Source organism: Perca fluviatilis, chromosome 14, assembly GCF_010015445.1.
Source record: "Perca fluviatilis chromosome 14, GENO_Pfluv_1.0, whole genome shotgun sequence".
Taxonomy (NCBI): Eukaryota; Metazoa; Chordata; class Actinopteri; order Perciformes; family Percidae; genus Perca; species Perca fluviatilis.
In genome coordinates, this window is record NC_053125.1 from 24,798,543 (window position 1) to 24,819,692 (window position 21,150).

At 43.2% G+C, this 21,150-nt stretch overlaps 2 protein-coding genes and 1 long non-coding RNA gene across 7 annotated transcripts in view; 2 read left to right on the plus strand and 1 right to left on the minus strand.

Annotated features, from left to right (window-relative positions):
- Positions 1-20,379, plus strand: part of col4a6 (collagen, type IV, alpha 6) — a 173,085-nt gene extending 152,706 nt beyond the window's left edge. For all 5 annotated transcript variants that reach the window (XM_039822537.1, XM_039822536.1, XM_039822538.1 and 2 more), the window contains 18 exons: positions 1,257-1,400; positions 5,250-5,369; positions 7,287-7,468; positions 7,698-7,761; positions 7,851-7,925; positions 8,407-8,514; positions 9,563-9,670; positions 9,792-9,863; positions 11,094-11,213; positions 11,302-11,418; positions 12,379-12,540; positions 12,653-12,751; positions 12,956-13,108; positions 13,686-13,802; positions 14,343-14,534; positions 14,776-14,947; positions 15,431-15,545; positions 17,120-20,379. In XM_039822537.1, the coding sequence (XP_039678471.1) occupies positions 1,257-1,400; positions 5,250-5,369; positions 7,287-7,468; positions 7,698-7,761; positions 7,851-7,925; positions 8,407-8,514; positions 9,563-9,670; positions 9,792-9,863; positions 11,094-11,213; positions 11,302-11,418; positions 12,379-12,540; positions 12,653-12,751; positions 12,956-13,108; positions 13,686-13,802; positions 14,343-14,534; positions 14,776-14,947; positions 15,431-15,545; positions 17,120-17,380 (2,381 nt within the window). In that variant the 3' untranslated portion in view covers positions 17,381-20,379. The remainder of the gene's footprint in view (positions 1-1,256; positions 1,401-5,249; positions 5,370-7,286; positions 7,469-7,697; positions 7,762-7,850; positions 7,926-8,406; positions 8,515-9,562; positions 9,671-9,791; positions 9,864-11,093; positions 11,214-11,301; positions 11,419-12,378; positions 12,541-12,652; positions 12,752-12,955; positions 13,109-13,685; positions 13,803-14,342; positions 14,535-14,775; positions 14,948-15,430; positions 15,546-17,119) is intronic.
- Positions 1-21,150, minus strand: part of LOC120573135 — a 563,511-nt gene that overhangs the window by 429,865 nt on the left and 112,496 nt on the right. The gene's annotated exons all lie outside the window — the stretch shown is intronic.
- LOC120573092 (myosin heavy chain, fast skeletal muscle-like) overlaps positions 1-21,150 on the plus strand; it is a 697,218-nt gene that overhangs the window by 396,126 nt on the left and 279,942 nt on the right. The window lies entirely within an intron of this gene.

Consider the following 21,150-nt stretch of genomic DNA (forward strand, 5'->3'; position numbering starts at 1 on the left):
CAACACAAATGAAAAACAACAGCCACACTGAACCAGAAGTAAAAAAAAATTATGGAAGGTAGCTATGTACATTTACTCAAGTACTGTACTTTAGTACAAATTTGAGGTACTTGTATTTTACTTGAGTCTTATCTTTTCATGCCACTTTCTAGAGAGAGAAATATTGTACTTTTTACTCCACTACATTCATCTGTTACAGCTTTAGTTACTTTACACGTTAAGATTCCTGCACACAAAACTATAAAATATGTTTTATTAAACTAGCCAAGAATATAATGGCCTACATGTCCAGCTGTAATGATTACACCATTAAACACACAACTGTTTAGATCCTTTACACTTTCTAAAATGGGAGGATTTTTCTGAATCAAATACTTTTACTTTTAATCCTTCAAGTACATTTTCCTGATGATACTTACATACTTTTACTTACAGTAAGTAACATTTTCAATGCTGGACTTTTACTTGTAAGAAGCTCTGGCACGCCTTGTTCTTGTTTTGGGCATTCTGAAACGGCAACCAGAGGGCAAGAGACTCCTTAAAATGGACAAATCTCCTTAAAGGTCCCATGATATGGTGCTCTTTGGATGCTTTTATATAGGCCTTAGTGGTCCACGAACACTGTATCTGAAGTCTCCTTTATATAGGCCTTAGTGGTCCCCTAATACTGTATCTGAAGTCTCCTTTATATAGGCCTTAGTGGTCCCCTAATACTGTATCTGAAGTCTCTTTTATATAGGCCTTAGTGGTCCCCTAATACTGTATCTGAAGTCTCTTTCCCGAAATTCAGCCTTGGTGCAGAATTACAGCCACTAGAGCCAGTCCCAAAATGAGCTTTCCTCAGGATGTGCCATTTCTGTGTCTGCAGCTATTGAGGAGGAGAGAGGGGAGGGACAAGGTGGAGGGTGGGGGTGTGGCCTTGACCAACTGCCACTTTCCTCCTTTGAAAGCCATGATGTCTCTCTCTCATGGGTGGGCCAAATTCTCTGGGTGGGCAAAGCAGAGAAAGGGGATGTAACCTTACTCCTTATGACCTCATAAGGAGCAAGATTCCAGATCGGCCCATCTGAGCTTTCATTTTCTCCAAGGCAGAGCAGGATACCCAGGGCTCGGTTTACACCTATCACCATTTCTAGCCACTGGCGGACCATAGGCAGGCTGGGGGAACTCATATTAATGTTAAAAAACCTCATAAAGTGACATTTTCATGCCATGGGACCTTTAAAGCAACAAAAACATTTTGTCTCTTTCCACAGGTGAGAGAGGTTTGCCCGGACTGGTGGGTTTCCCTGGAGTACCAGGTCGTCCTGGAAGCCCAGGGTTTCCTGGAGGCAAAGGACTGGCTGGAGGACCCGGAAGAGACGGACGCCCCGGTGGTCCTGGATTCCCCGGGCTGAAAGGTAGAGTATCTAGAATAGGGGTGTGCCACATCACATCGTTGACGATAATACCGCGATCATTTTATTAATATGATAGAAAAATAATATTGTAATAATGGCAATATTTATGCACATACAGTACAGGCCAAAAGTTTGGACACACCTTCTCATTCAATGTGTTTCCTTTATTTTCATGACTATTGACATTGTAGATTCTCACTGAAGGCATCAAAACTATGAATGAACACATGTGGAATTATGTACTTAACAAAAAAGTGTGAAATAACTGAAAACATGTTTTATATTCTAGTTTCTTCAAAGTAGCCACCATTTGCTCTGATTACTGCTTTGCACACTCTTGGCATTCTCTTGATGAGCTTTAAGAGGTAGTCACCTGAAATGGTTTTCTAACAGTCTTGAAGAGTTCCCAGAGATGCTTAGCACTTGTTGGCCCTTTTGCCTTCACTCTGCGGTCTAGCTCACCCCAAACCATCTCGATTGGGTTCAGGTCCGGTGACTGTGGAGACCAGGTCATCTGGCGCAGCACTCCATCATTCTCCTTCTTGGTCAAATAGCCCTTACACAGCCTGGAGGTGTGTTTGGGGTCATTGTGCTGTTGAAAAATAAATGATGGTCCAACTAAATGCAAACTGGATGGGATGGCATGTCGCTGCAGGATGCTGTGGTAGCCATGCTGGTTCAGTATACCTTCAATTTTGAATAAATCAACAACAGTGTCACCAGCAAAGCACCCCCACACCATCACACCTCCTCCTCCATGCTTCCCGGTGGGAGCCAGGCATGTAGAATCCATCTGTTCACCTTTTCTGCGTCGCACAAAGACACCGCGGTTGGAACCAAAGATCTCAAATTTGGACTCATCAGACCAAAGCACAGATTTCCACTGGTCTAATGTCCATTCCTTGTGTTTCTTGGCCCAAACAAATCTCTTCTGCTAGTTGCCTCTCCTTAGCAGTGGTTTCCTAGCAGCTACTTGACCATGAAGGCCTGATTTGCACAGTCTCTTCTTAACAGTTGTTCTAGAGATGTGTCTGCTGCTAGAACTCTGTGTGGCATTCATCTGGTCTCTAATCTGAGCTGCTGTTAATTTGCGATTTCTGAAGCTGGTGACTCGGATGAACTTATCCTCAGCAGCAGAGGTGATTCTTTGTCTTCCTTTCCTGGGGCGATCCTCATGTGAGTCAGTTTCGTTGTAGTGCTTGATGGTTTTTGCGACTGCACTTGGGGACACATTCAAAGTTTTCGCAATTTTCCGGACTGACTGACCTTCATTTGTTAAAGTAATGATGGCCACTCGTTTCAATTTACTTAGCTGATTGGTTCTTGCCATAATATGAATTCTAACAGTTGTCCAATAGGGCTGTCGGCTGTGTATCAACCTGACTTCTGCACAACACAACTTGTGACAGTTTGTCTAAATCCGTTTTGTTTTGTTTTTTATATGGGGTGCCAGCCAGAGGCCCGTTCCAGAAAGCAGGTTTAGTGAAAACTCTGAGTTTGTTAACCCTGAGATGAGGGAAACTCTTGGTTTTCCGTTTCAGAAAGAGAGGTAACTTCACCTCAGAGTCAGTTACTATGGTAACTGAGCCTGTGAACCTAACCTGGTCGGGAGCAGGTTTTCTTCAAGAAACCTCGAGTTTCTCTCATTCGCCTCCCTCTCAGAGGGAGGAGAAACTCATTTCCTCATTCATTCATTCAGTCTGTATCAGGCACATTTTAATGCACTTTGTTATCTGCATGAATAAAAAAACGTATTGGTTTATGTTAGGCATACTATAAAACGTTTTCTCAAACATGTCATGTCCTTTTGTCGACGATCCCGTTGATGAAAAAGCTGTATTAATTCACAGAGAGTTTACGTCGGTATTGAGTCCTGACTGTAGATGTACTTTCATTTTCACATAACCGATTTGAGAGGTAGGCCTATTTTTTAATCACAGTCCATTAGATATGTAGATACCTTATCCGTCCTCATATCACTAACATCAATCATCGTAGACAGGCTTTAAGATCCAAGCAGATTCTTTGTATCGCATTACTTTTTTTGCAAACGGCACTTTTCTTTATAACAGTGTAGAGGATCACCGTGTAATAGTAAAGCCACTGTATGCAGAGCCGTCAGAAAAGTGTGACTCGCTCTGAAACGTTTTTTAAATGTCTTTGTAGTGTTCCCTGGACACAAACCCTCACTGGTTTGTGTCCAGGGAACACTACAAAGACATTTAAAAAACGTTTCAGAGCCATTAAAAAGAAATAAATGATTATACTTATAGTTCTGTTAATGATCATGGTGCTGCTGCCTCAGAATGGGATTAGTAGGCTATAGTTTACATTTTTGCCCGCAGGATTGCACCCAAATGAAATTATAGGTGTAATACAATTCCAGTTTTCACCAGTAATATTATAAGTTAACTGTGATTAGATATGAAATTAATACACTGTTGATGCGTACGCATTCGAGCAGCAATTTTCTCCCACACCAATTCTCTCTCTTTTGCAGCAACAACTGCTGTCTTGCTTTTTTAACAAAATGCATGTTCAAATTCGCTGTTTGTGCGCATGAGTATTTCCGCCGACCCGCTTGTTTGTGGTTGTTGCCATGGTGAATCGTAGCATCATGGCTCCATTCATGCTGCCTTTTTATAGTGGTTGAGCACGCGCACGTCAGAGTTTCCCATCTCAGGGTAAATCAACTCAGAGATCAGGGTTAGACTCAGAGTTTGTTTAACCTCCTTCCTGAAACGGACCCCAGGTCTCTCTCCTGACATCTAAGAGAGTCTTAGTATAGTTCAAGGTTTAGGTCAGTTGTATTTTGTATGTTTAGTTTTGGATCTAGGTCAAACCACACAAGCGCGCACATATAAAAATTTACACCCTATACACATTAAACAACGAAAAGATAAACCCAACAAAACACAATGCACATTCCAAGGTTCAATTCAAATGTTCATATATTTAACACAAAAGGTAAGACAAGCACTCAAGTCCCACAAGAAAAAAGTGTATTGTCCAAGTTTCCAAAATAGAGAAATCAAGATAATACTGTTTTACCGAGGATACGACCTGCACGATCTGTTCCACGTTAGCCTATGGCTAGCCTCCACTGGGAAGGTTACCGACACTTCCCCTCCGTCACGTTCCACTCAATCCAACTACCAGGAAGTGCTCTCCGTCTCCTCTAACACACCGGGACAGATTATCCCATCAGTCTTGAAGGGGCGGTTCCACTGCACAGCTGATTGAAACTTTTCAAGTTTCAATTGTTGAGAGAACACCAAGGGTTTGCAGCGCTATCAAAAAAGCAAAGGGTGGCTACTTCGAGGAATCTAAAATATAAGACATGTTTTCAGTTATTTCACACTTTTTTGTGAAGTACATAATTCCATACCTTCTCATTCATTGAATGAAACACATTGAATGAGAAGGTGTGTCCAAACTTTTGGCCTGTACTGTATATATGGAACAATTGTACGTGGGTGGGACAAGACCCACACACTTGATACAATTGTTCTGTGATCACTTCCCCTCTCACTCTTCTTAGGTAAAATATGTGGCTCTGGTAGATGGTTGCGACTTGTCATGCTGTGCAAACACCGCCTCTTTTATGTGAACGCGGGCGTCTCTAGATTGGGAAACCCTGGGTTGATTGAACTAGTTGATAACCAGCGTCGTGACACAGCTTATGCAGGACCGCGGTCGTTAGGGTAACTGAAATAAATCCAGGGCATGTTGATCTGGATTCGTAGTACAGGCCTCTGGATGATGACACCTGGGCAGCGATCACAGGATGGCAGTGTCAGAACAGACGAGTCACACTGACTTTTACTGTATGTGTTTTTCCTCCTATAGGTGACAGAGGATACCCTGGTCTCCCTGGCTTGCCCGGTCGTTTTGAGCCATCAAATTTTCCAAAAGGAGAACCAGGAACCCCCGGAGCCAATGGTCTTCCTGGCTTCCCCGGACCCAGAGGTAACACTGCTTCCCTGCCCTGCTGTATACGTAAAACATTATATTGTGTTCAAGGCAAATAACTGTACTCTCTATGTCATTCTTTTATAATTCTCTTTTTTCTTGAAACATCCACAGATAAACCTGTTTGCATAATATTAATCACATTTCTTAGCTTTCTGCAAATTTAAATCACAAAGAAGTTGTTTTATTCTGCCAAATGTTGCATCTTTGTACAATAAGACTGCACAAGATCCAAGAGTTCTATTATAGATCAGCAGTTTTATTATGAACCAGTCAGAGGGGAACCCTTAGGGACTTCTAGGACTTCAGAGAACATATGAGCATTTTTAAAGTCATATTAAACATTTCAATTAATGATAATGCTCTATTTTAATTATAATTTTAGCTTGATTTTCTATCAAAGTTGCTTCCGAAATGACAGCGTTAGTGTCCTAAAACATTAAAAATAGAGTTATCCAATCAGATTTATTTGTTGTTGTCAGAAAAAGTGTTACAACTCAGTCACTCATTGGTTGGGACTTCCTAACCGGGACAGAAGTGTTAGTTTAGTAGTTGACTGGTGAATCAGCCGATCACACTTTGCTAAGTGTGTGTGTGTGTGTGTGTGTGTGTGTGTGTGTGTGTGTGTGTGTGTGTGTGTGTGTGTGTGTGTGTGTGTGTGTGTGTGTGTGTGTGTGTGTGTGTGTGTGTGTGTGTGTGCGTGCGTGCGTGCTTGCGTGTGTGTCAGAACTTGTTGTGCAGCGTGTTGTGGGGCGGCTGTGGCTAAGTGGTAGAGAGGTCGCCTGCCAATCGGAAGGTTGGTGGTTCGATCCCTGGCCCTGCAGTTCCATGCCGAAGTGTCCTTGGGCAAGACACTGAACCCCGAGTTGCCCCTGATGCTGCGCCATCGGAGTGTAAATGTGTGTGAATGTTTATCTGATGAGCAGGTGGCACCTTGTACGGCAGCCTTGGCCACAGTGTGGGAATGGTTCCTGTACTATGTTAAAGTGCTTTGAGTAGTTGTTAAGACTAGAAAAGCGCTATATAAAAACAGTCCATTTACATTTATAGCTGCTCACATCTTTAAAAACAATACCCCAAAAAATTATGACTTTGCGACGTTGAAGGCCCAATGCCAGACCCCATGCTTCGCTGCTGGAACCTGTGGGGAGAGAAGTAGTGCAACCCTTTGCTTAAGTGAAAATATCAGTTCCAAAATGAGAAAATGTTCCATTTCAAGTTTAAAAAAATCCTGCGTTTTACTCAAGTAAAAATGAATTATTAGTATGAAATACTATGCAAAATGAACTTGCATAAAAAATTAAAGCACTCACCATTCAGTTGATTTGTTATGCATGTCCCTGGACAATTATAACTTTATATAACCATTTTAATGGTTTTAACAACTTAACACACATTAGGGTAGTTTATTTTATGACAATGAATCGAAGGCCATGAAGTTATTAGGTTATCGCCATGAAAAAACTCACTCTCAACAACTAACTACACCTGTCAGATAAATGTAGTACCATAAAACAGTACCTGAGTGCAGTCCTGAGTAGGGCTGCACAATTAATCGCCCTTTCATCAAAATCGCAATATGGACTAGCACGGGGGCGCAATATTTATGTGTCAAACCATTAAGTGCAGATTCCGTGCAGAGACGTCCCGGCCTAGAAATTGTATCATACAGACTGAAGAAAAAAATCTTCTTTTGGTACAGATCCTCGCAAAAATCACCAAAATCATCATTCCCTCCAATATTGTGCATCATATCGCAATTGCAATATCAGTCAAAATAATCGTTGAGTAAGTGTCATTAGATGCTTAGTTTGTTGCACGCTTGTGTGACCAAATCTGTCATTTTCTGATCAGCTGATTAGGATTTGTCCTCCGTGTTGCACCTGTAACCCTGACTCTGCATCTGATTTTCAGGTGACAAGGGTCTGCCAGGTCAGCCTGGTCGTTCGGGTCTGCCTGGACTTCCTGGTTACGCTGAGCAGAGCAAAGGACAGCCGGGAGATCCTGGGTTCCCCGGGCGACCAGGATCGCCAGGCTTCCCCGGAACGAAGGGAGAAGCTGGAATCATGGGATTCCCCGGCATGTCTGGACCAAGGGTAAGAAAACACACAGACAGACAGACAGACAGACAGACAGACAGACAGACACGCAGACACGCACGCACGCGCACACACACACACACACACACACACACACACACACACACACACACACACACGCAGACAGACACACACACACACAAACACACACGCACACACGCACTTACAAACGCAAACATGCAACAAGATCAGCTAGGGAGACTCAAGTTCTGACGCCGTCTTTCAGGGTGATGATGGCGTACCTGGTTTACCCGGCAACCCTGGAGAATTTGGTCGGCCCGGTGGCAAAGGTGAGTGTGAATATCAGGTCTATTTATGAATAGTTATGAATAGTAACACATAAATCCATCCTTTGACTGGCGTGTTTTCTGTTACTCAGGTGCACCTGGTGAAAGTTACGGTTATCCTGGAGCTCCAGGAGCTGAAGGCCAGCCGGGAGATTCAGGCTTCCCAGGTAAGACTCACTCATATTTGGTTTCGGTAAAAAACAACAACCGCACCTTACCTAAATATAACAGTGGTTCCCTTAAACTGCTTTTAACTTGAGTAAAGATAGTTAAAACACCACAACACACCACTTACATACATTTCGTTATCAAAGGTGGGAACTACTGTCTACCACCATGTGTAGCACCTGCCACCGGCAGCCTTATGACGCCACACATCAGCTTGGTAGAGAAGGAGGGGAACATGTTTTTAGTGGCTGGGGGGGAACCGGAGCACATGCAAATAACCAGGGTTTGAACCTGGTACCTTCTTACTGTGAGGCCACAGTGCTAACCATTGGGCCACCGTGCCAATTTTGGATCCTACCAATGAGAATAACTTCTAACAACCCCTCTACCTTTTGTCTTCACATTAAAAAAAACTCCTTTGATTGTTTAAAACCTCTGATCCAGGATGTCTCACCTATCAGATTGATTGTCTCTCTTCAGGTGGCCGTGGCTACGACGGCGCCCCCGGTGACATCGGCTTTCCAGGAAGTCCAGGTTTCCCTGGATTGAAGGGAGCTCCTGGTGAGGGAGGACGGCCTGGATTAATGGGTGAGAGAGACCGCTGCTAGGACAAACGCATGACCAGTCTGCCATACTAGTACAGTGCCCATTCAAAATGTGTCTGTTTGGAATGGGCCCATTGCTTGGCCGGTGGTTTTGCTTCTTGTAGCATTCTCCAGAACCAAATTGTCCCCCAAAATCCCTTACAGAGTGATCCCCAAAGCACTTGCAGCACACTTTCAGTGTACTTCTACTTCAGAGGAAGACATTGTACTACTACATTTACCTGACAGAGAACGTGGCTTCTGCGTATGACGTCTTTTGTGCTGCAGGTTTTTCGTCAATTTTTGTGGTCAAACCGGATTGTTCGGTTGTTTATGTTTATTCGCGGTTTTCAATGAACAATATCCAACGCTGTCCAAACTGCTCCAAATCCCAAAACCCAAGTTTATAGGGTACCCAGGAAACCAAGTGTGAAGAAGTTTGGATGGACGGTTCATGAATAGAATAAATTAGAATGCCTTTTTATTGTCACTATTCACATGTACAGTGAGATTAAAAGCAACTCCTTTTCCAGTTTAACATGTACGTAAAATAAATATAACAACATTAAATCAAATAAGTAGTGCAAAAAAGGGGGGGTAAGGTGCACAGTTCTGAGACGCTATATACATATAAAAAAAAAATATGGTTTTTTATACAGTGTGATATGCAATGTGGGTTATTGCACATTATTTGAATAGTGGTGATCATATTCAATGAGTAATATATAGATATTGGACAATGAGAGTAATGATATTGCACAGTGTACAGATATTGCACAATAGTGGAATTGCACAGTATTATCAATAGTATTAAATATTAAATATTATATGAGACATTTCAAAGACAGACAGACAGACACACACACACACACACACACACACACACACACACACACACACACACACACACACACACACACACACACACACACACACACACACACAGAGGTTTCCCGATTTATTAGAGAGATTTCATTCGAGAGACACCAGAGAGAGTCAGAGGGAAGCCACAGTCAGATACTAACACATTTGACTTGTCTTCCCCTCTGCAGGCTCCCCTGGTTTCCCCGGGCCCAAGGGCCTGTCCAGCTACCCAGGAAGAAGAGGAGCAGATGGGCCTCCTGGTCTGCCTGGAGGTCCTGGCGGTCCCGGAGCCAAAGGTGAGAGACATCACTGCTAATGCACTTTACTTCCCGTTTCCAAACGAGACGAGGTAACTACAACAGGGAAGGGTATGAGCACAGGCTGCAGACAAACGCTCAGTCCATTGTGTTTTTGCAGGTTTGCCCGGATCCCCTGGTTTGGATGGACTTAATGGCCTTGCTGGACCTAAAGGCCTCCCAGGAACCCCAGGCAAGGACCACATTACACACACACAGAGCCATGCTTCTTCTGCTCCAGGGCCTAGACTCTTAAAAGGAGTCTGAAGAGAGTCGGTCCATCTCAAAAACAGCTTGTGGACATACAGGGTCGATGCAAGTGTCTTTGCTAGTTTAAGACTGACGCAGTTGTCAATTTCCCATCCAGCGCCCACGTCGTTTAAATAGCAAATGCACCTGCGCCCATCTGTGCGCCCATGGGTGTGCTGGTCTTACAGGGAGGTGTGTTCAGGTGCATTCTGGGCGTGCTGGTCTTACAGGGAGGTGTGTTCAGGTGCATTCTGGGCTTGCTGGTCTTACAGGGAGGTGTGTTCAGGTGCATTCTGGGCGTGTTGCTATCTTGAGGCAGCGGGAAGTGATCACGCCATTGACCAACAAAAACCTGGTCTAAAGTCAATAACGCAGCATTTCATTGTTATTTTAACAGCAAATTAGTAAAAGGCTCCTAGGCTCGTGCACAGCGGGCACACACTATTCTTGTGTGAAGCGCAGCAGCACACACACATGCAGAAGATTACAAATAAAAATATTACGGTGCAAATCCGCCATCATAATAGCAATGCGCCTGGCTTTTAAAGGGAATGGGAGATGATCTCTGATTGGTTTATTGCATGTTACGCCCAAAACACACCTATGAATTAATGAAGACACTAAGTACAACCCTTTTGAACCATGCGCCCGGCACACGGACCCTTTTTTCCGCCGTCAAACTAGCAAAAGTGGATTTGGACACGCCCTAAACGCACCTGCGCCAGGCGCTTCACGTCATGCGCTTATATCGTTAAAATAGGGCCCAAAATCTTTCTACGGTTTCTCTCCTTTCCTCTGCCATGTGTTGTACCCGGATTATGTTTTGGACAGGGAGTTATTTTTGAATTTGGCCACAATGACGGACAAAGCGTGAGTCTGATCTATTGAATACATATCTAACGTGTTTATACGTATCTAAGTTTTCATAGTTCTGGCCAGCGTCCTGCGGGAAGAAAAGCAGGTGGGAAATGGTTAAAAGGACTACACATCTACATCAATTCAAAGAGGACATTTCCTGTTTTAAATGAGGCAATAAATAAACTGAAAACATAAGCTGACAAAATTCTGCGCAAAAATTACAAGTAAATATAAGTAATTAAACACATTCACGCACGACAGTTTGCCGATGTTGAAGATGAGCTGCTGGTGAATGTTTTGTCGTGTTTGTGTGCAGGTGGGAGTGTCGGAGGTCGCCCAGGAGCCTCTGGTGCTCCAGGGTTGAAGGGAGAGAGAGGAGTCTCGTACCCCGGAGCTCCAGGCTTCCCGGGGCCGAAGGGAGAGAGAGGAAATACAGGTGAGGTAGTCTTACAATGCCAATTGAGTATAAATGAGTTAGTATAATATGGACAATACTGACTTGTGGTTTTGCTTTTGTGTGTCAGGTGGTCCTGGACTTGTAGGGTTCCCTGGTCTGCCCGGACCTCCCGGTCCGACTGTGGGGTCGGATGTCCCCGGACCTTTGGGAGACCCCGGCCTCCCTGGACTGGACGGAGAGTTTGGTAAATACATTTCCTCATCCCTTCCTCTGATTTCCTTCCTTTCTTTCAACCCAATTCCCCCTTTACCTTTTTTGTTTCCTTTCCTCTTATCTCATCTAATCTCTCCTCCTAACCCTCTCATCTCCTCCTAACCCTCTCCTCTCCTCCTAACCCTCTCCTCTCCTCCTAACCCTCTCCTCTCCTCCTAACCACCTCCTCTCTTCCTAACCCTCTCCTCCTAACCATCTTCTCTGTTCCTAACCATCTCCTCTCTTCCTAACCCTCTCCTCTCCTCCTAACCCTCTCATCTCCTCCTAACCCTCTCATCTCCTCCTAACCATCTCCTCTCCTTCTTACCCTCTCCTCTTCTCCTAACCCTCTCCACTTCTCCTAACCCTCTCCTCTCCTCCTAACCCTCTCCTCCTAACCCTATCATCTCCTCCTAACCATCTCCTCTCCTCCTAACCTTTCATCTCCTCCTAACCCTCTCCTCTCTTCCTAACCATCTCCTCTCCTCCTTACCCTCTCCTCCTAACCCTCTCCTCTCTTCCTAACCATCTCCTCTCCTCCTTACCCTCTCCTCCTAACCCTCTCCTCTCTTCCTAACCCTCTCCTCTCCTCCTAACCCTCTCCTCTCTTCCTAACCCTCTCCTCTCCTCCTAACCCTCTCCTCTCTTCCTAACCATGCATCTCCTCTCCTCCTAACCCTCTCCTCTCTTCCTAACCCTCTCCTCCTAACCCTCTCATCTCCTCCGAACTCTCTCCTCTCTTCCTAACCCTCTCCTCCTAACCCTCTCATCTCCTCCTAACCCTCTCCTCTCTTCCTAACCCTCTCCTCCTAACCCTCTCATCTCCTCCTAACCCTCTCCTCCTAACCCTCCCCTCTCCTCCTAACCCTTTCCTCTCCTCCTAACCCTCTCCTCCTAACCCTCTCCTCTCTTCCTAACCCTCTCCTCCTACCCCTCTCCTCTCCTCCTCCAGGTTTACAAGGTCGTCCAGGTCCTCCCGGGCCTCCTGGTCCAGGCACAGCCCAGGGAGACAGAGGTGACTCTGGGCTCCCGGGCTTCCCTGGCTCCCCCGGCAGGAAAGGAGAATCTGGCATCCCTGGAGGCGCCGGACTGCCCGGCAGCCCCGGTTTCAAAGGTGAAGCTGAGCTCCAAACAGGCTTTAAACTAAAAATATGATAAAATAAATAAAAACAAGTTTGTGTCTTTGTGCAAAAGATAAAGCAAAACGTTGTGTTTTTGCTTTTCAGGAGGACGAGGTGAGACTGGCTACAGCGGAGGTCCTGGTGCCAAGGGTTTCCCTGGTGACACTGGTTACTATGGAAACAAAGGACCCAAGGGAGTACGAGGTAGGAGGAGTTTAGTCTAGACATCCATCAGTGGATTGTGATGGTACAAGAAATGAAGGCAGGTTACTTTTATGTGAGTTTAATTTTATCCTACTAAAACTTTTCTCGCCCTTTATTCCCCTTTTTTTTCTCAACACTCATCCTGTATTTTTCCTTCAACCGTCCGTCCTCCCTCGTTCTCTTTCTCCTTCCCTTCCTCCCCAGGGCAACGTGGGCGTAAGGGTGTCCCTGGAGTGGCGCTGCCTTCACCCCCGGTAGACTTTGAGCGGCGCTTCGGAGATGTGGGTTTTCCCGGTGAAAGGGGCGGCTCCGGTGTCCCCGGAGAATCCGGTCAGCCAGGAATGCCCGGACGTCCAGGTGAACAGTGAAAACCGTTTTTTCTTTTTTTTTATAATCTTTGCCATGGTGAAGACATTGTTTTGTTTAAAATGATCTCTTTTCCAACATTAAAGCCTATTTGGGCTGGGCGATAAGGAGAAAATCAAATATCATGATATACAGTGCTCAGCATAAGTGAATACACGCATGCTACAGTTGACTAAAAAGAGGAATAAAAAAATCATCTTTTGGAAATTGATCTTAATGACTTAATTAAAAAAAAATTAAAAACTTTCCATAAAATCATCTCTCAATGCAAGTCAAACCAGCTATTAGGCTAACTGAAATAAAACCATGCCAATCTCTAGGTATGGTCTGAGCACTGTATTTGACCAAATACCTCAATGCTATTGCGGCAATATTGTAGCCTTCTGTTGTTTTTTTTTCAAATAATCTCTGACAGAACCATAATAAAAGACATAGGGTATATGTACCCCGATATGAATATGTAATATGTATATAGGAGTTGTAATTACACTACAGTACAGTTCCAGTGCAGAGAGACTGAAACATGATAAAAGGGTAAAATAAATGTCTGTCTGGTCTCCTGCTGCAGGTCCCAAGGGTCGTCTTGGTCCCGTGGGTAAACTTGGCAGGACTGGATCTGTTGGTCTTCCCGGACCTGTTGGTGACACCGGACCCCCCGGTTTCCTCGGACCCACTGGAGAACAAGGTCAGTAGTCTGTCAAAGATGGCGCTCATTTCCAACTGTTATGTCTCCTAAATTCAATTCAATTTTATTTATAGTGTCAAATCACAACAATTGTTATTGAGTTATCTCAGGACACTTTACAGATGGAGTAGGTCTAGACCACACTCTGTAATTTACAAAGACCCAACAATTCCCCCCCAAGAGCATTTGGTGCAAGAGTGGCGAGAAAAAACTTCCTTTTAGGCCCAAACCTCAGACTGACCCCGGTTCTTTGTGGGCGACAAATGTAACACATTTTGTCCTCTAAGGTTGGTAGAAAACATAATTAAACCAGTTTATATATAAATTATAGCTTCACATTATTACATATCCAACAGATTTTATTTCTGTGACCATTGAAGCTGAGACATTGATTGCTGTTTATCACCATAAAGAAACACAACAATACAAGAGTTAAACGCTCTTTTCATCCATTAATCTCCCCTGTGGCAAAGCCCTCCAGCTTCCACTAAAAGTGATTCTAACAGCTGGTTAAATTTCTTCTCGTCTCGTCTTCTTCAGGTCTCCCCGGTCAGGCCGGTCGCCGCGGCGCTCCCGGCAGCGTGGGCCGCAGTTCCAGCATCGGCTACACTCTGGTGAAGCACAGCCAGAACTCCCAGGTTCCCATGTGTCCTCAGGGCATGGCCAAGCTGTGGGATGGGTACAGTCTGCTGTACGTGGAAGGACAGGAGAAGGCTCACAACCAGGACCTCGGTATGGAAAACCCTTTTATTCATGTTGTTACAGTCTCATGAAGTGGTTTCAGCTTCATCAACCTTTTTATTTGGGACAAGTTGGAGTCTCGTGTGATTTCGCGAGAATCCAGCTGCCTTGCAAGGAAACATACTTCTACCCCAAAACCTTAAACTGGAAACTGGAGATCCCGAACAGTAAGTGAGCCCTCTCTCCCTCTCTCTCTCTCTCTCTCTCTCTCTCTCTCTCTTTGTGTCTCCAGGTCAGCCGGGGTCGTGCCTCCCCAGGTTCAGCACCATCCCCTTCCTCTACTGCTCCCCCAACGAGATCTGCTACTACGCCAGCCGCAACGACAAATCCTACTGGCTCTCCACCACTGCACCCATACCCATGATGCCTGTGGCCGAGGAGCAGATTCAACCTTACATCAGCAGGTACTGCACACTGTTTTTGCTCGGTGGACTGTAACAGTCAAACTCAGGGTTTTTCCGGCATAGAGGAATTTTTGGACATTCTGGAGCTTTCTTAGTGGGTATACTGTATACCTGCGGATCACGTAGACTACACCACTGATCCAGAGTCAGGCTGTAGCGGACTCTCCTGGTGATTTATCTAAATATTAATATTATTTGTTGAACCAGTTTTGTTAATTGGGGTTTTATTTACTCACTCATAATACACAGTTCATCAAATTGTCAGTAAAAGCATAGATTTCTGTCAAACAAAGTAACACAGACTCATTGCCGTTACTACTGTACATGGACCAATCATGCTTACTTTTGTGTGCGTAGTTCCCCCCAAAAAAAGGTCCAGTCTAAGCCAGGAAAAACCCTGACACCACATGCATTATAAATAAATGTACCAAATGTGTGCATATATTAAATTCCACTCTTTGTCCTCTGGTATGATCCATCCAGGTGTTCTGTGTGTGAGGCTCCCTCTCAGCCCGTGGCGGTCCACAGTCAGGACATGACCATCCCCACCTGTCCTCCCGGCTGGAGGAGTCTCTGGATAGGATACTCCTTCCTCATGGTAAACTAAAGACTTTAAATCACCCTCTTCTCACAATAAGGCCTACACAATAAAACCTAAATGTGTGTGTCCTCTGCAATCTCTGGAATAAGACAAACTTTAGTTGGACAAGTTAAATAAGAAAGGGTTTTCTTCCTATATGTTGACATTCCATGTATAATTTTTTTTTGTCATTTGGATTGCATAATTGCATGGATTCTTGTTTTAGTAGTCAAGTATTCTACCGATTATTCCATCCATTAATTGAGGAATCGGATGAGAAATACTTTTGCTTTTTTTTTTTTTTTTTAAATGTCTAAGTGACGAGGAGTAGTCTCCTAGCAGCGGGCAGCGAGGCACTACGTCTTGTCTCATTTGTGGTCTGATAAACAGTAATAAGTGCCCCATATCACTGTTTTACATCAAAATTGACTTGATGTTTCTTGATAGTTCAAACTAGGATTTAAATCTGTAGTTTTGTCAGTTTCAAGAAATGTAGAAATGAATGCTGAAGAGAACTGTCTTTTCTAAATAAAATGTCCTCTTTTTGCCAAAGTTAAAACAATTACCAGCTTGGGAATACATCTTAAAGGGTAATTACCGTTTTTTTTAACCGGAACCCTATGTTCCTATGTTTTTGTGTATAAGTGACTGATTGGAACAACAATCTTTGAACGTTGGTCCAGTATCAAGCAAAAAGTATATATTTTTTTTAAATTGAGTCTGATGGGTTTAGCGCTAGCAACTTCAGAGCTGTTTTTCTGGTTAAACAGAAAGGTCTCAGAGATGTTTTAAAGGTCTGTCTCTGTAGAGATCCTTTCCGTAATGTTGTCAGACACTTAGAACAATAATCTGAGCCTGTCAGTGGCAAAAACAGCACTTTTAGTGGACAAAACTGACGATGCACATTTGCCCCATAGGTCTGTGGCTGCCGGTTACAGCGTTCACACTTAAGGCCCCCTGCACATTGGCTGTGTGGCGTGAGCGTGGCGTTTATGTTGCGTGTCAGCTGCATGGCGGCTGCGTGGCATTTTCTATGTCTTTGCACACCAGAAACGTCTCTGATGCGGCACTGCTGCTGCTAACCTTGTCTGGACACATGTATGTTACATGTATGTCTGCATTTATGTCAAAACCTAGAGACTTTCAAACATCAAAATGTCATTTATTTAATGTATTCATTTCAAAATGACATATAAACATCTATATTCTGTTTTGCCTGGAAACTCTTCCAACACGCTTGCGTGTCGCATGAAAAATAGGCGTCTGTCCTATTTCTAGCATGCACGCAGGCAGTGTGCAAGCTCTAACCTGTTAACATGGGAGCCGAAATAAAAATGGACACGCCACGCAGGAGCACTGATACTGGACCAATGTCAAAGATTGTTGTTCCCATCAGTCACTTAGACACAAAAACATAGGAAAATAGGGTCCAGGTTGAAGAATAAAAAAAAACTTTAAAAAAGTTACCCTTCAACTACACCCATTTGTTTGAAAAAATTGTAGAGCAGACAGGAAGTGATGCATTTTACTTTCCAGCAGCAGTTAGTGTAGAATGAATAAATAATTGACTTTCCCTCTTCTCTCGTGTGCAGCACACGGCAGCCGGCGCTGAGGGCGGCGGCCAGTCCCTGCAGTCTCCCGGCTCCTGCCTGGAGGATTTCCGCGCGACGCCATTCATCGAGTGCAACGGGGGCAAGGGCACCTGCCACTACTTCGCCAACAAGTACAGCTTCTGGCTCACCACCGTGGACCCCCGCCAGGAGTTTGTTTACTCGCCAGCACAGGAGACCCTGAAGGGAGGCCAGGAGCGCTCCAGAGTCAGCCGCTGCCAAGTCTGCAGCAAGATCTTGTAATAGGAGGAGAAGGAGGAGGATGAGGAGGAGGAGGTGATATATCAACACCTCACAGGAAATAAAAAAGAGAGGTGTTGATGATTGAGGATGAGATGATTTTTATAAAAGAAATCTATAAAAGAACACTGACTGAAAATGAGCCCCTATCCTGCGTCTCCGATGGTTTCAGAATCGAGTCGAACAACAAATCGATTCAGTTTTTTGAGTTTTTGATCCCTTTTTAGGAATGAATGGCTTATTAAAAAACAAAAACAAAAAAGAAGAGTTGGAGGGAGGAAATGCAAAGAGGAGGGCTCCAGCGGGATTGCCCTTCTTTAGGTTATCACTGACAATGGTGCTATTGTTTATGTTTATTTTGTGTCTTGTTGCGTTTTTTTTTTTTGGCGAGAAGCATTCTCGGCTACCTCAGAGAGTGCCACCCCGCTTTGGACAGCACTGCACCGCTTACGCATCAGCACACATCCGCACACATCTGGGCGGCTGCGTCATTTCAGACAGTAGAGTCAAACATGGATCTAAGGTCTTCACTTCTGTGAACTGATCTATCTGAAGTAGAAACACCTGATTCTGGTTTAAACGCATGTTTTAGTGAAATGGCCGCCACAAAACTTTGCTTCTCTCGTATTGATTGCCCGCTAAAACCACTTTATAACCGCAGTGATGTTACAGGTAATATTACGTTAAAAGCTGCATCCTGTTTTGCAAGTGACTGCATTGGTTATCATTTCATAACGGTATGGAAATCTAGTTGCTTACATTTTAGACTTGCTTGAAGGCATTTAAGGACTATTCCGGCGCAAAATGAACCTAGGGGTTAATAACATGTGTACCCAGTCGACCGTTCTCTGGTAAATGTTTTCATGCTAATCGAATGTGTGTTTAGCTTGAAACAAGCTAGCGCAAACAGCTGATTACCTGCTTATAATAATCTATCTTTTTAATGAACTGTCTGTACACTTACAAAGTTCTTAATGCTTCGGTTTGCATGTAGGGACCCTCATTATGCTAGCGTGGAAGTGTGGTGCTATTTTGAGCGTTTGAAGTGGTATAAAATGGTGATTTACCCTCTGCCCGAAAGGTAGCGTAAGCAGCTAATCACCGGTTCGCACTAGCTTGTTTCAAGCTAGAGAGGCATTCAATTAGCATGAAAACATATCCCAGAGAACGGTCGACTCGGTACACATATGTTATTAACCCCTAGGTTCATTTTGCCCCGGAATTGTCCTTTATGGAGCACAATAAGCGTGCTACTATTTTTTTCTTTTTTGAAAGTTGCATTATTGTTGTTTGTGTCCGTTTTCGTGCATACGAGAAAAAGTATCCAAAAGCATTCAAGGTGCGAGTAAAATGTGTAAAACTAATGGAGGAAGGAAAGTGAAAGAAAGAATAGCTAGTAATAAATACACAAGCACGGTGCTCGTTCAGTCAGTATTTTACATTTTAAATCAGATACTGGACCAACAGTGGCTTTTTAAGGCAGAAAAAGAACCAGATTTTTCAATATCCTTTTTACAATTTACACGTTTGCTCATTATTTGTCTGCTGGATTTGATTTTCTAACAACACGGCAAGTTGTATTATCAGATTTCAACTGTCAAATCTCAGATATTCTAGCATCAGGAAGGTTTTTCAGAACATTCACTGCCTCTAAGAATGACACAACTGACAAAAAATAACAACTAAAAGCTAATTTTAATGAATTTGTATTACTTCAAGCAAGTTGCAATTCTCTAATAGTTGATTTTCATAGTTTACAGGAAATATTTTAAACCGACAACGGACTGGAACTTAAGAAAATATATTGAATCATGTAAAGTGTGATGAGGTTAAAAGTGTCAGGGTTCCTATGGTCATAAAAAAAATACCTGGAATAATTATGGAATTGGAAAAACAATTGCGACCAAATGTTTTCATTGTTTTTTTATTTCAATTATATCACAAAGGGGAGAACAGGAAGACAAGTGCATGTACAATACATACACTTACTTCCCCATAAGCGCAAGTATTAGTTGCCCATGTCCGATTGCTAACACACTTTATTTAATCACCATAACTTCACAGAATGTTTGGTCATGGAAAAGTCATGGAAATCATTGGCCAACATGTGTAGGAACCCTGGAGTTTATTCTTGATCCTGGAAATTGAAGTTTGACTGAACGAGCTAAGAGTTTATAACCAAAGTCCATCTGCCAGTGAAGCTAAGAAGTGAACCATGAGTTCAGTTTTTTTTTGCCAAACTTAAAGGAAAATGCTCAGCAACAATATCATCTATTCATATTATGCCATTATTGTGCAAAAACATGCAAAATTACCAGCGCAGTCCTTTAACTTTACCCCTGTAATCTCTGTATATTTCATAATATGACTCAATATAGTATAGTATACAATATGGTGCTACACAATACCCTGACAGCTGACTTGAAAGGCAACATTTAAAATATTAAACTGCATGCAATAAAAAGGAAAAAAACAAAAAAAAAGCACTTTTCATCTGAATAGCTAAAACAGAAGCTCTGCAACATGCTTACTGTAATGTAACTGTAATGACTTGAATGAGGCCACCCATTCAAAAATATTGCACTGATGTGAACTCACATGGGGCTCAAACAGTAGACACATCTTCAAATCACAGACTTTCATCTTCATCTCGTGACCAAACTAGTGTATTTTAATCACGCTTCTCTCACACTAAATTTGCAAAAGCAAACCACACGCACACGCTCACACTCACACACACAACACACACACACACACACACACACTCTCTGATAGATTGTTAATTATTGCTGTACATAATGCTTACTGTATTTCCCACCAAAGTATGTTGGAGCATAAAGTCTTTAAAGTGCACATATTATGCTTTTTGCCTTTCCATTAGTGTTATATATCATTTTGTGCACGTTATAGGTTTACCAAGTGAAAAAGTCCAAAGTCCACCCCAAAGGGACATTCCATCTCCAACAGAAAACACTGTTCACAAACTGCTCTAAACAGCTGTATTGTAGTCCAGCCTTTACTTCAGAGACAAACATGCGTCACTTTGTAACACGTTATAACGCTCGCCTAGCTGCTAGCGTGGCACGCCCTCATACTCTGCTTCTGACTGACTAGTAGTCCTTACCTAGCTACTGCGCATGTGCGACTCCCAACAAAGATGGAACAGAAGTGAGATGCCTCATTCTGTAGCTAAAGAGAGCTCAACACACAGGGTGAAAAGAGGAGCTGCAGCAATGTGCAGTACAACAAAAATTTGGTGTTTTTTGAAAATTAAATCACGTAAACCTATTCAGGTACAACCTCTAAATACAATTATGAACCTGAAAATGAGCATAATATGAGCACTTTAAAGTGATTTTTTGTCGTTCTGTTTTTCCCGGTCTATTTGTCTGTTCCCTGTCCTCGGATAAGAAAGAGGAAGAAGTGAATCATTTTCTGTCTATAAATGTAGATGTTGCAGCCCTATTTATGACAGAATTGACAATTTTTTTACATTGACTTTGGTTTGCGATGCAAATTCAAACTCTCAACAGTTCTCCTCTCCTATCCTTGGACAGTGAAAGCTACTAAGTGACTTGTAACCACTATGACCACTGTGTCTAGCACATAGTTATGTCTCTCTGCTGGTAGCCCTGATTCTATTACTATGTCACATGTTACCTTTTTATTTTTTTTTATGTTGCCCTTTTCTTTTTTCTTTTGTCAGCATTTGTGGTTTTGTAATCTAGATTGTAATTATTTTACGTAAGTCATGATACTATCCCCTGGTTTTA